The sequence below is a fragment of the Diabrotica undecimpunctata genome, chromosome 2 (assembly GCF_040954645.1).
Source record: "Diabrotica undecimpunctata isolate CICGRU chromosome 2, icDiaUnde3, whole genome shotgun sequence".
In the NCBI taxonomy this organism is placed as follows: Eukaryota; Metazoa; Arthropoda; class Insecta; order Coleoptera; family Chrysomelidae; genus Diabrotica; species Diabrotica undecimpunctata.
Genome location: NC_092804.1, coordinates 19,416,103 through 19,430,442, shown reverse-complemented (window position 1 = coordinate 19,430,442; position 14,340 = coordinate 19,416,103). Strand labels below are relative to the sequence as shown.

General features: G+C 34.4%; 1 protein-coding gene across 1 annotated transcript in view; it reads right to left on the bottom strand.

The window, feature by feature from the left end:
• oaf (BRICHOS-like domain-containing protein out at first) overlaps positions 1-7,618 on the bottom strand; it is a 788,141-nt gene extending 780,523 nt beyond the window's left edge. Inside the window, exon 1 of the mRNA XM_072522442.1 lies at positions 7,420-7,618. Coding sequence (XP_072378543.1) covers positions 7,420-7,557 — 138 coding nt within the window. The 5' untranslated portion in view covers positions 7,558-7,618. The remainder of the gene's footprint in view (positions 1-7,419) is intronic.
• Between the last annotated feature and the right edge of the window lie 6,722 nt (positions 7,619-14,340).

Below are 14,340 nucleotides of genomic sequence, written 5' to 3'. Positions count from 1 at the left end.
CACAAAATTACGCCTTGTTCGAGCATTGATATTTCCTATCGCCACCTATGCCTCAGAAGCTTGGACAATAAACAACGCCGATTCAAAGCGTATAATGGCATTTGAAATGTGGATCTACTGTATAATGTTGCGCATTCCATGGACGGCCCATCGTATAAATAACTCAATTCTAGTAGAACTTAACATAAAAACTAGACTCATCGTAGATTGGTACCTTGAATGCAAAGAGAGCTTCACGGGTACCTACGCCTCTACGGAATCCAAATTGGGTTTCTTCAATATCTGAATACGGACTGATAAATTTCATTAAAGAGCTTTAAGAGGACATCCATGTACTCATTTTCTATTATTTTAAGGATATCAATGCCCAGGGCAAGACAGTTGATCTAACCCCCAGGCTTTTTCCGTTTCTGGTGTTCTTTAGTGCATACAATATTTCTTCCTTTGTAATTTCTATACTTGTTTCTCTGTCCTCGAAAGATATGTCTTGTAGGTTTCCTCTTTCGTCGTCGAAGAGCTCTTCCATATATTCTTTCCAGTATTCATTTGACTCTCGACCTGTAAACATCGATACGAATTAGGCGAAAGTTTATAGTGGTGATTAAAAACGGGCTCCGGCCGCGTTTTTACCGTCATTATCGTTCAAGTGGATATACTATTTATAAACTATTTAAAAATTAAAATATACAGTTTTAACAATTAAAATGAGTGCTCCACCAGATTTATCGGTGAGTGTTCTTTTTTATACTGCTACTGTTAATGGTCAAATAATAAATACTCAATATCAGCAACAGCAAATTCAACCAGAATGCCCAAATGTCCTTTTTCCACAAAATTTACAACCAAATTCAGCACAAATTTTAAATAACCCACCAACAACAATATATTATGTTCCTAACCAAGTACTATCACAATCTTCCTCAAACTGTCAATACAATCCTAAAATAAATCCCACATTATCTTCACCTCAAAATGGAGCTTACGATTCGATTGAGATGACACGTACATTACAAAGTGAAGAATCTTCAGGGGAAATCAGCGACATTGAGTCATCGGACATCCACGAATGGCAAACTATACAACATAGTAACAAAAAACGCAAAATTAATCCTCCGACACCAACAGAAAACGAAGACACAGTAGTAACTAGCAATAAATTTCAGATTCTACAAAATGAAAACGAAAACGACAACAATAACAGTACAGAAAATACCAACGAAACTCCAGCAACCTCTAAACCCCCACCAATTTTTATATATGGTGTTACTGAATACAATAAAATGGTTAATAGCCTATCGGAAGTAACACAAACAGAGACATTCTATTGTACAGCATTAAAGAACAACACAATAAAAATAAATTCCCGTGACTCAGAAACATACCGAAAACTGGTAAGACATTTAAACAGCAAAAAAATTGTGCATCATACGTACCAAATGAAAGAGGATAGAGCATACAGAGTTGTAATTCGTAATCTACATCATACAGTGCCCATTAATATAATAAAAAGCGAAATAGAAAAACATGGGCATTTAGTACGCAATATTGTAAATATAAAACACAGAGTAAGTAAGGACCCTCTAATGATGTTCTACGTCGATATAGAACCTAATCGAAATAATAAAAAAATATATGAAATTCAATTTATAAACAATGCGAAAATAGTTATTGAGCCACCGTATAAAAAGAATAACATTGTCCAGTGTACCAGATGCCAATTGTATGGACACTCTAAGACATACTGTAATAGACCTTATCACTGTGTAAAATGTGGAGGCAACCATATGTCAGCTGATTGTAAAAAACCTAGAGACACACCCGCCATATGTGCTCTCTGCAATGGAGCACACACCGCAAATTACAAAGGATGCATGGTATATAAAGAGTTAATTAGCAGTAGAAACAGAGCAAGAGGAGTATCATCGCACACTCCAGCGAACAATCAACTACAATATAACAGAAATACAGTACAGTATAATCCGCACTTAAACAATCAAAATCACGCGACTTACACACAAGCAGCGGGTGGAATAAATGTAAATAATGTCCATAAAAATACGAACTCATACAACCAGAATCATGCAACTTACGCTCAAATAACAAGTGGAACACATGTAAGTAATACAAACAGTGACATTGGAGGGATGATGAAGAGTTTCCTTAACGAATTCAAAGCTATGTTTTCACAACTAATTAATCAAAATAGCGTGATCTTAAACATGCTTTCCACAGTAATAAATAAAATTAGTAATGGAACTTAAGTCACTACGAATTGCACAATGGAATGCCAACGGCCTAGGTAACCATAACACAGAAGTTACTAACTTTCTTAAACATAACAAAATTGATGTTCTACTCATATCGGAAACCCATTTCACTGACAGAACGATGTTCAAGATCCCTCATTATTCTATTTACAACACCAACCATCCTGATGGAACAGCACACGGTGGCGCTGCTATTATTGTACGTAACACTATACCACACTATGAGGAAATAATGTATCAGACGGAAAAAATACAAGCTGCAATAATCTGTATCAGTTCTCAATCATGGTCTTTTGACATTGCGGCAATGTACAGCCCTCCAAGGCATAATATCACCACAGCAGAATATGAAGACTTCTTCAAACATCTATCAAACAAATTCGTAATTGGAGGTGACTGGAATGCCAAGCATACAGACTGGGGATCAAGACTATGTACGACAAAGGGAAAAAATCTCAGACAAGCCATAGCTAACACAAACAGCTCTTACTTATCTACAGGGCAACCCACCTACTGGCCATCAGATCCAAACAAAATCCCAGATCTACTCGACTTCTTTATCCTCCATAACATGGCCTTAAATTATTTTGACATACAAGCATCCTGGGATCTGTCCACCGACCATACTCCCATAATTGTGACACTATCTACGCAAATTATAAAACGTCCGAATATCCCTAAGTTGACAACATCAAAAACCAACTGGAATATATTCGAGTCTTACATAAATGAAAATTTAAATTTAAATATAAGATTAAAGCAACCAGACGATATCGATAATGCTGTGCTTCTTCTCACCCAAACTATACATGCAGCCGCTGAAATAGCTACACCCCCTCAGAATGACAAAGAACCAAGTGACACCAACATACCCGTATATATAAAACGTCTTGTTGCACAAAAAAGAAGAGCCAGGCGCATATGGCAAAGAAGTCGCAATCCTATAGATAAAAATGAATACAATAGATTAACACGGCAACTTAAAACTGCTCTACAAGACGCGAGGAATGATACATTTGAACTATTCATCAACAGCCTGTCAAAAGAAGACCACAGCATCTGGAAAGCAACGAAATCATTCAAGAGACCTATACAGCACATACCACCTCTAAGGAAAGCCGATGGAAGCTGGGGAAAAACTGAACAAGAAAAGGCATCAATATTTGCTGAACATCTCTCACACGTTTTTGGTGCACCTGAACTTAATAACAATAATAACGAAGAACAAGTTAAAAACTTCTTAGACGCTCCATGCCCAATGATGCTACCAATCAAATACTTTACTCCTAATAATGTCAAAGAACAAATTTCTAGATGCAATAACTACAAAGCACCAGGCTTTGACATGATCACTGGGCTAATATTAAAAAAATTACCGAGAAAAGCAATTGTCCTACTAACAATGATATATAATAGTATCATAAGATTAGCCTACTACCCGATTAATTGGAAGTTCGCACAAATAATTATGATTAGTAAACCAAATAAACCACCAAATATTACTACTTCATATAGACCAATCAGCTTACTTCCAATAATGTCAAAAATCTTAGAAAGACTTCTGCTCCAAAGATTCTCAGAAGACATCGGAATTAATTCAGTGATCCCCACACACCAGTTTGGTTTCCGCGAAGCCCATTCAACTCTACAACAGTGTCATAGGATTGTTAAAAACATTAATGTAAGCCTCGAAGAGAAAAAAATTTGCACTGCTGCCTTCCTGGATATAGAACAAGCCTTCGACCGTGTTTGGCATGATGGTCTCCTGTATAAACTTAAGTCATCCTTTCCCACTCCTCACTATCTACTCTTAAAATCATACCTCACAGAACGTCACTTTCAAGTCAGATTCCTTACAGAAACCTCTCATTACTATCCCATAAAATCCGGTGTCCCTCAAGGAAGTGTCCTGGGTCCCCTCCTGTACCTCATATACACTGCTGATATTCCAACAACAAATACGACCACAGTAGCCATGTTCGCAGATGACACCGCCATAATATCCATCGATGATGACCCCCAAGTAGCATCAGGAAACCTTCAAATACACATGAACCTACTACAAGACTGGATGAATAGATGGAAAATCAAAGTTAACCATACTAAGTCTAATCAAATTACATTCACCAACAGGAACATCATATGTCCAAGAATTAGACTGAACAACACATTACTACCAGTAAAAACAGAAGTCAAATACCTGGGAATGACACTTGATCAAAAGCTCACTTGGAAAGCACACATCTTGGCAAAAAAAATCCAAATCAACATGAAAATACGTCAAATGAATTGGTTAATAGGCCGAAAATCACAGTTATCCACAGATAATAAACTTCTCTTGTATAAGTGCATAATAAAGCCTATATGGACATATGGGGTGCAACTATGGGGCTGTGCAAAGCCTTCTAATACCAAAATCATTCAGAGGATCCAATCCAAAATACTCAGAATGATTTTCAATGCGCCGTGGTACGTTAGTAATAAAACACTACATGATGACTCTGGAATACCGTTCGTTGAAGACGAAATCAGCAGACTAACAAGAAATTATTTAGAACATCTGCCAGCCCACCCCAACGAGGAAGCAAGACAACTACACCTACAACCAGAAGTCAGACGAAGATTGAAGAGACAGTGGCCAACAGACTTTATTCACTAATTTTAACTTTAATTTTAATTTCCATTTCAATTCTAGTTTCAAATTATAATCCTACACTGATTTTATTTGTTAGTGTTAGTATTGGGAGTGTTATCAGTGGATAATTTCTCCTCTCATGTATTTGCAATACTCACATTTACTAATAGCTTGTAATAGCAGATTGTAAATTTACAAATTTAATAAAAAAAAAAAAAAAAATATATTCTTTCCATCGTTTTAGCTTTTCGCCAGTCATTGTCATAGTATTTCCATTGTTATCTAAAAGAGTTGTGTTGTGGTTTCTTTTTTGCAGCCCTGCCATTTCTTTAACCTTTTTATGATTGAATAGGTCGTATTTGTTCTGAAGATATCTATCTCTTTACATTTTTCCTCGTAGTAAGTTTGTTTTGCCTATCTTATCATTTTTCTAATTTCATTGTTAATGATTTTGTAATTATGACTGTCTTTGTTCTTGGCTTGTCGTCTTTGGTTCATCCTGCCCAGTATTTCGTCGGTCATCTAGTTGTCTCTTTTCTTATCGGTGCTTTAATATCTCCTTGCGAGGAACGAGGAGGCAGTTTTTTAATGTGTTTCCCATTGTTGGTTTATCTCGTAGGTGTTAATATCTAATGTATCAAAGTTTTCGTATATTTTCTGTTGGAGTTTGTTTTTATATCAGTTTCTTTCAGTTTTCTAACATCTAATTTTGGAGTTCTTTGGGGTTTTCTAATATGTTTAAGCTTAAGCGTGAGATTACCGATTAGTGGGTTATGGTCTGATAGTGGCACCTGCTCCTGGATATGTTTTAATTGATTTGATGGTGTTATGATATTTCTCTTTAATCATTATATAATAGATTTGGTTTCTTACTGTTCACTTTTTTCGGTTTATCTGCTGGTGAGCGCCATGTATATATGGCAATACGACACATTAATAATATCTTGCGAAAAAAATAATTCAAAAGCTTCTTTTATAGTGGAAAATTAAGAACTGCATCTAGTCAAACCTGTTGTAATATTTTGTAAATTACATTTTCTTCTATTTATCCTCGTAGAGAGTGGAACTTTTTCCCACACACTAAGTACCATCTTTAGACGTAGACGTTTGATTTTCAATATAATTTACTGATTGATTACTTATTGACAGATAAATCTGTCATAAGTAAATTCAGACCAAATATTAATAATAAAATATAAACAAATATCATTTGATAGTAAATTTAATTATTATATAAACTAAATATGTTTAAAAATAATAATTGTATTTGTATGAAATTGTTTTAATACGAAAATTATTATAAAAATTAAACAGATGATGCTTATAGTAAATATACGATAACTAGAAACGAATTGATCGCGAGTGGTGAATTGATGTCAAGAACCGCTATTCTATGACACTACCCGTGACGAAGTCATCTTGTGGTGCTAGTTCCGTGACGCTCGCTTCAGCATTTTACTATAGAGAAAAAAAATAATACTCCAATACAGAAATAAAAAAATCAAAAATTTCGCTTCAAAAAATATTTTTGAAAATATCGCCAAAAATTGATATCTGGGTTCAACTGCACCTCGCTCGGGTTTAAGAATGTTAAATAAGTACTTAAATGTAAATAAAAAAATTCTTGACTCACGGATAAAGATCAACGGTTCCAGCTGTATCTTTAAATACATCTTTAAATAGAGTCAGATTGTTTTGGCAAAAGTCTGCAAAAGTATACATGACACATAATCTGGTGAAATGGGAAAATGTGTATTCCGAGATTAAAATATTAAAGAACCAACGAAAATCAAATGAACATTAAGAATAGTATGAAACAGTTTAATGGAATAGAGCAACAGAGTTAGGATATTACAAAAAAAAATTAAAGCAGACTGTTGAATGTTATCAGATTAAATAATCAATGCTATGCTGAAAAAAAAAACGATAATAACGATTCGTGCAGGACAACAACGAAAGTTATTTATATTATTTGGAGACCACAAGGTTAAGGAACAAGAAGACGAGACACAAAAGAAGTCACAAATGATGAACGATAAAGACATCGTAAAAAATATTTCGCGTGTGATCCCTTAGAGAAAAGACATATTAAATCACAATATTTTGATATCTACTAAATACGATTTCATAAAAATGAAATAAGATAAAATCCATAATAACATTTATTCATCCACGAGTAACAAAAGGTACATAAATATTAAATTTAAAAAGAACTCCAGTCAAGATCTGTATTCAAAGCTCAAATTCCTTTATATACTATTAATATAAGTAGTTTCTAAATATTTGAATAACTACTAAAACAAACAAGTGCTATAGAGAAACGAAAAAGTATAGATAAATGTTTGTATTTTGTTTATTTTTATATAAAAGTGTTATTTAGATAAATATGTATCTATTATTGACACTGATAGTTATTAGGTTCTTACGTAAGTGCTAAATAATAACAAATACAACAACAAAAACAAACCGAATACCACAAAAAAAATTAGGTTAGGACACATGTTTTCACTCACTCACCTGATTCCTGACATTGATTACCAGCTGAGTGTCGGTAAAATCCACCATTACACCTATCCACAGCACGAAAAAGTTCGCAAACGTTAAAAAGACTATTTTCCGGCACATTTTCGTTGTTTTTCTGAATTGTTTTGACATTTATCAAACTCGAACCGTCATTTCGGCGAAACGAGAGCCACAGACAATGCGTCAAGCTCTACGGCGGATAGGCAACTCAACACGCGTTCGCTCGTAGCGGGTGTAGTCTGCGCAAGATCTCCAACATGTGGATTTCTGTCTATATTGATTCCAAAGGCGGCGTTCGGGGGTGTTATTGGAATATTATTAGATTAGATTTTAATTGGTTTGGGATAGTGATAATTTACATATCCTGATCTATACTTGTGGATTTAAGTTTAGAGACTTCCAAAAATTCTAATAATCATTATTATTTTCTGTCAGAATTTAATCTGAATTTTAAAACAACTTTAGATGTTGAATGGCCTAATATATTAATTATTAATTTTATCCTTTTGTTACGCTAGATATATTTCGTTCTTTCGTTTTAACCAGTGGCGGACACACGGGGAGAAATAAGAAAATTTCAAAATGAAAGATTCAAAATTAAGCTTACTTTCTACTTTTTCGTGTCTGGATCCGACTACAGTTTTTCTGCCCAATATTGGGCTACGTCTACACCCTTTGTATTTGTGAGCCATAAATCATCGAGGGTGCACTGTGATGGACAAAGTCTGCATACTCTCACGTGCTCCACGTTCTGTATTTCCCCACATTCACAAAGTGCGTCGCTGTCTGTCTTGATGCCCCATTTAATGAGATTCTGTTTTACAGGGGCACCACCTGTGCGTATGCGATTGAGTTCCCGCCAGGTTATCCAGTCCAGGTTCATTCTATTAGGTCGTTCTGGATGTAGGGGGAACAGTTCGGGTAGTTCGACGCTGACATTTCTCATAAACCTTTTCTTTGATTTAAGTCGGCTGATTCCTGGCGGTTCGTCAAACCCGTATAATTGGTGCCTTTCATCGAAAGTTTGTCTGAACTTCTCCACATATTGTGAGGCGCATCTACGGTCGTCTGGTGATATGATTCCAGCTACCCGGTACCGTAGGGGTAGAGGGGTAGGCTTCATACAACCGGCAATTATTCTACATGTTTTATTTAACGCCGTGGTGACTTGTTGTGCGTGTCTAGATCTACCCCAGGCGAGACAAGCATATTCCCCTGTTGGGAAACGTAAGGCCTCAGCTGTTGTTTTCAAGACCTGGGAGTTTGCACCCCACTTGCTCCCTACAAGTTTCCGGCGAAGGTTGTTTCTCGTAGAAACCTTTTGTCTTGTGCTCTGACAGTGGAATTTATACGTTAGTGACCGATTTAGTATTACTTCAAGATATTTGGGCCTATCAGTATGTTTCAAGCGTTGTCTCTCCCAAGAAACATTCAGTTTTACATGCGCAAGTTGGTTGTTGAGATGTTGAGATCAAAATTAAAGAAAACCCATTATTTATGTCTTTTATGTAGTTGGGGTTTATCTTTGTTATGTCTTTTGGTTGGTGTTTCATTGGAAGTCTCCCTGAAAGTTTCTCTCCCAAGGCAAATGTCTAGATTCGCCACTGGTTTTAACTGTTCAAAATGTGGTACATAGTAGCTGGTCTTATGATAGGTTCATACAATTTATCCTTTAGTTATATTGGAATCTTGCTGTCACAACATTCAGCCCGTTAGCATCTATCCTAGTTTAACTCTACTACATGCATCTATTATGTTAAAATGAACTGTACTATACAAACAGCCTTTTCTATTCAAATCTCAAACCTCACCTTTGCGAGTGGTAATATATTGCCCGATACACCCTCTTAGAAAACTGAGTAGGTTATGGCGACATTGAATATTATGGGTAGACAAATAATTTTGCACTATTCTGGCCACGTATGGTCTCGAATTATCTTTCTGAAGGATAAATTCTGGATTAATATTTTTAGCAAATGGGACAACCTGTGGTTTAAGAACCTCGCTAAGGTACCGCTCTGTCGTCATCCGGAACTGATGTTCAAATAAACATTGCGTTAAAAATATTCAATAACTTTGCTTTGCTAGTAACAAAAAGATTTTTATAAAACTCGGCCGGTATCCTATCGATGCCGGGTGCTTTATTATTCTTTAGGCTTGTGAGCGCTACATCTAATTCCGTCATATCAAAACTCCCATCCATACTTTCATCGTTAATATAAGGCTTCTCATAACTTGTTGGTCCGAGTTAAGTGCTGGATTTAGAAAACCTAAAAAGTGCAGACGAAATGTCTCTAACGAAATTGATGCATATCTCGAACTATCTTTAATTTTAAAAACTCCCATTAAAGACCAAAACTCTTTAGAGTCAAGTGCCCTACTTAGATTCTCTTCCACTCTCATGGTATATGTCCCTTTTTGCCTTTACATGTCTGATACATATCCCACACATAATCCTCAAATATTTTTAGGAAACTTTCTAGCCTGCTGCTTTCTCAAAGTCCCACATTCTTGATCAAACCTTACTTGTCCACTTTTTCTATTACCGCCTCTCTTACCTCTCTGTTCGCCTACTTCTTCTATCTCGGCGATCTCCTTAATGATTCTTTGCAATTCTTTTACAAAACTTTCTGGCCTCAGAATGTTCACGTCTAGCACCTGAATTCGTTCCTTTATATTATTTTGAAAATTTCTTTTATCTTGTTTTGTCCACTTAAGTTTAGGTATTAACGGTAAAATGTCATCATTATGCACCTGCCCCTGATCCCTCACCATCTTAAGCTCCGGGATTATTTCCTGATGGTCTGAAAAGTATTACAAATCTACTGAGAATTCCCACAATATCTGCACTAGTTCCCTTGAAAAGCAAGCCAAATTTTTTACAGAGTTATCAGAAGTACCTACAAAAGTAAATCCTCCCTCATGATCTACCTTGGTGTCCTATCATTTAAAACTACTATTTAATTTTCCTCGCCAGATTCTATAGTCCTCATTTACCGGTATTACATGCTTATTTGGGGTCCGTCGTTCTCTGTCTCTCCTCTCGTCTTCTCGTTCGTGTTTCAAGTCCGGTGATGACTTGTCCCTTTCTTTAGCAATGCTGTATAACCTGTTCATCCCCTTGGGGGTTTCCCACTCTTCAGATGATCGTTGCTTAGCAGTAGCTACAGCACGCTTTGCTTTCCTCTTTGCTACCTTGTAGGTATCCTTATCTTCCCCTCTTTTAGACCTCTGATACCTCTTTCTTCTTCCTATCCTTCTGTTGCACTTCATCACCAAATTTCTCTGTCCCTAGGAGATCTTTACTAGCTGTTTTTCCTAGAACTTCCTCTCCCACTCGTGCCACAACTTCGCTGTTGTGTTACTACCAGTTATTTACTGTATCTTTTTCCTTAAACTCCTTCAGCACTCTACTGTTGAAGATTTTTGCCAAATCCTTATTCGTTAACTTCTATCAGCACACCAACACAATACTTTAACTTGTCAGAAGACCATCACCTACTAAATACTTTTGTCCAGAACCGGCCATGGGAGTACCAAAAAGCGACCAGAATAAAGCTTGCGACTCGAAGGCACCATAAATCTGACTGGCAAAATATAGTCGGTCATACACACGGCAAAATTTATAGTACTACGGAGAACAAGCAGGAATCAGCTCACAGGTATAACATCTTTCCTTTCTGGGCATGCGCGAGTCAAGGGACACCTGCATGTAATGGTGCTGTTTATGAAAACTTGGTTATAGACTTTGTAGCAAAGAACCTGAACCTGTCAGTCATATTTTAAATGACTGCAAGACTGTACTAGACCTGTCGGGTGTTATAAAGGAATCGAAGGTTGTTAATAAGCCAGTTGCTGTATGCCTGTATATTATATAAATAAAAGGTATTGGATATATCTTAATGCCTAAATAAATTGGCCATATTTCTTACATACGATATATATATATATATATATATATATATATATATATATATATATATATATATATATATAACTTAATATGTAATAAATAATGCATTGTATTTATTCACTACTATTCACAATGATGGGATAACTTATGCTGGATGACATTATGACTTATTTAGTTAATTATGTGTTTACATCTAAAATTACAAATACCGACTACAAATTAATTACGACTATTAAGATTGCTCTCTGTTTACCTTTATGTCTTCTTCTTTATGTCCCGTCTTCTACCGAAGGTGGGCTACCATCAAACGATAGGTTTCACTGTTTTGTGCCGCATGTGTTATGTTACTTTTAAATCCATTCTCTCAAGTTTCGCAGCTAGGATTTCTTCCTTCTGCCCAAACCTCTTCTACCTTCAATCTTGCCTTCCACTACCTTTATATAACATTATAATTATATTACAAATCAACTCGTTACTGGGCCAAACAGGTTTATAAAACTGCTGAATCTATAAGGTTAAACTTGAAGTGTAGCGAAATTATTTTAAAATAATATACGCATTTTATCGAATACGTATGCCCTAGTTTTCTATTTAAAACAATTATATATTGCAGTAGATTATTTTCATACTTAATATTAATCTAACATTTTTCTATCACTGTTTTTATCTTAGTATTTTTAAGATACGTCTTTCATACTACTTTATTACTTCAAATGGTTTACAATAGATGACTTTCATAAAAAAATTACGATTTTTGAGCTGAAAATTAAAACTAGAAAAAGAATATTCCTAATTATAGAGTATTCCTAAAAAAATGTTTTATTTTGGTTCAGTGTTCTACAAACTATATCATTCAAAGTGTTTTTGAAAATAAATTTTAATGTTTGTGAATCTTTTAATACAAAAAAAATTGTAAAAGAATACAGACCTCACTCTGTTTAAAAATTCAGGGCCGGTCGTCTCGCATATGTAGCAATGTCTAAGTAAATCAAATTATGCAACTCAGTCCATTCATATTTAATAGATTTTACCTGTCCAAATAACGGCAATGTGGTTTGGTCCAAAATGTTAATGTTCTCTAGTTTGGCTTTCTACGTTCTGCCTGCAAATTTCTATTTCCAGGAATTTCATGATTTTGGTGGTTTATGAGGCATTAAAAGATTTATTGGCTGCAGTAGAAGTGAAGTTACATAGAAAACGTCTTATTGAATATGTGGTTATTTCAATTTTTTATAGATATATATTTGAAATAATAACCTACTAGCGTATATCTAATAATAATAGAAGCTGTATTATATTATTGTAAAATATTGTCTATACAGGGTGGTCCATAAGTAATTGTACAAAAAGAAACAGTAGATTCTACAATTTATAATATTACGATTTAAGCCAAATTGCTTTAATAAAATGTTAATATTAAGAAAGATACAGGGTGTTAAAGTGCAAAATTAAAATTTTATTTTTCGCTATAACTTTCATGTTTGTAAACATTTATGTATAAAAATTTACAACTGGGTACTTTTAAATATGAGAAATTATAATTTGATGCACACTTTGATGTAACTGATAGAGGGCGCCACTTATGCCACATATGTGGTATAAATTTATACTTAACTTTTTGCTCTTGAAGTTTCTTGTATTTGGGATAAAAAATATTAAAGATACATTATTTTAACCAAAAAAAGATATACTTATTAATAACTTCAAAACTCAACAGTTTTCGAGATATTCGCATTTTAAAAATCAGCTGCATAATTCTGATCTAAGGCAATTACTCCAGGCAACGAAGAAACAATAGACAAAAACATTAATACTTCTGAATTTTGGTATAAAATACCTTTAACTAAAGTTAATAGGTAACGAAATATTAAATAAAATAAATATATCAGCAGGATAATTAATAATAGGATTTGATAAAATAACAGAATAATAGGATTTTACATCAAACATTTTACGTTTTATGTTAAATTAAAGTCATAATAAAAACATTTTGTTTACAAACTAAATTAATAAATAGTTAAACTAAATAACATAACTTTTTGTCAAAGTAAGTGTTCGATATGTCCACCATTTTCTTTAATTCAGTTGTCAATATATTCCATAAAAGATCGTTTCATATTAAATAGCATCATTGGTTCTAAAGAAACTGCTGCAGTATTTATTTCTTCCCATAATTGGTTGCGAATGTTTATGGGATTCTTATAGACACGTTGTTTTAATGCGCCCCATACACCAAAATCAAGCGGATTAAATTCGGGGCTACGTGGTGGCTATAATGTATAATGGATGAATATATTATTTTGGATACATATCCAAATCTTATGGTATATTATGGAACTACATCTTATTTGTCGCAAAAGTTAAATAATGTATTAAATGTGATGTATCTCGTTCATTGGTTACTTATATACACACGGAATAACCTATCGATGACATTACTTATTTATAGGATTACGTTACAGCTTACGAGTAACTATAATTACATCTCGAACAAATGGAATATTATGATTTACTAGCGAACTAATATTATGCTGAACTAAATTGCCTGTGTGTTTACTATATTTATAACAATATCGGTTATTAGGACAACTATGAGGTTTTTGTAAAAATGCTGAGTCTTTCACGATAGATTTGTACAAAAGTATTATGAAATAGGACATATATGTGTTATTTAATACCTGTGCTCTAGTTTCTATTTGTCCTAATAAAAATGGGTAAACAATTTACGTAATGAACAATAAGTACTCTTTTCGGATTTTTTATGAATTATATCAATATCTTACCACATTGTCAAGGAATATGACTACCACGACCAATCCAACGTTCAGAAAAGTTGTATTTAAGTATGTTCTAACTGCCTTCTCTCTAGAATGTGGTGGTGTACCATCTTGCATAAACCACATATTTTGAGTTTTTAGCATTTTACAATAGAGAAAAAGTAATACAACGCCATTATAGAAACTTAAGAAGCGATAGCAAAGGGAAATTGTTAACATAATGAC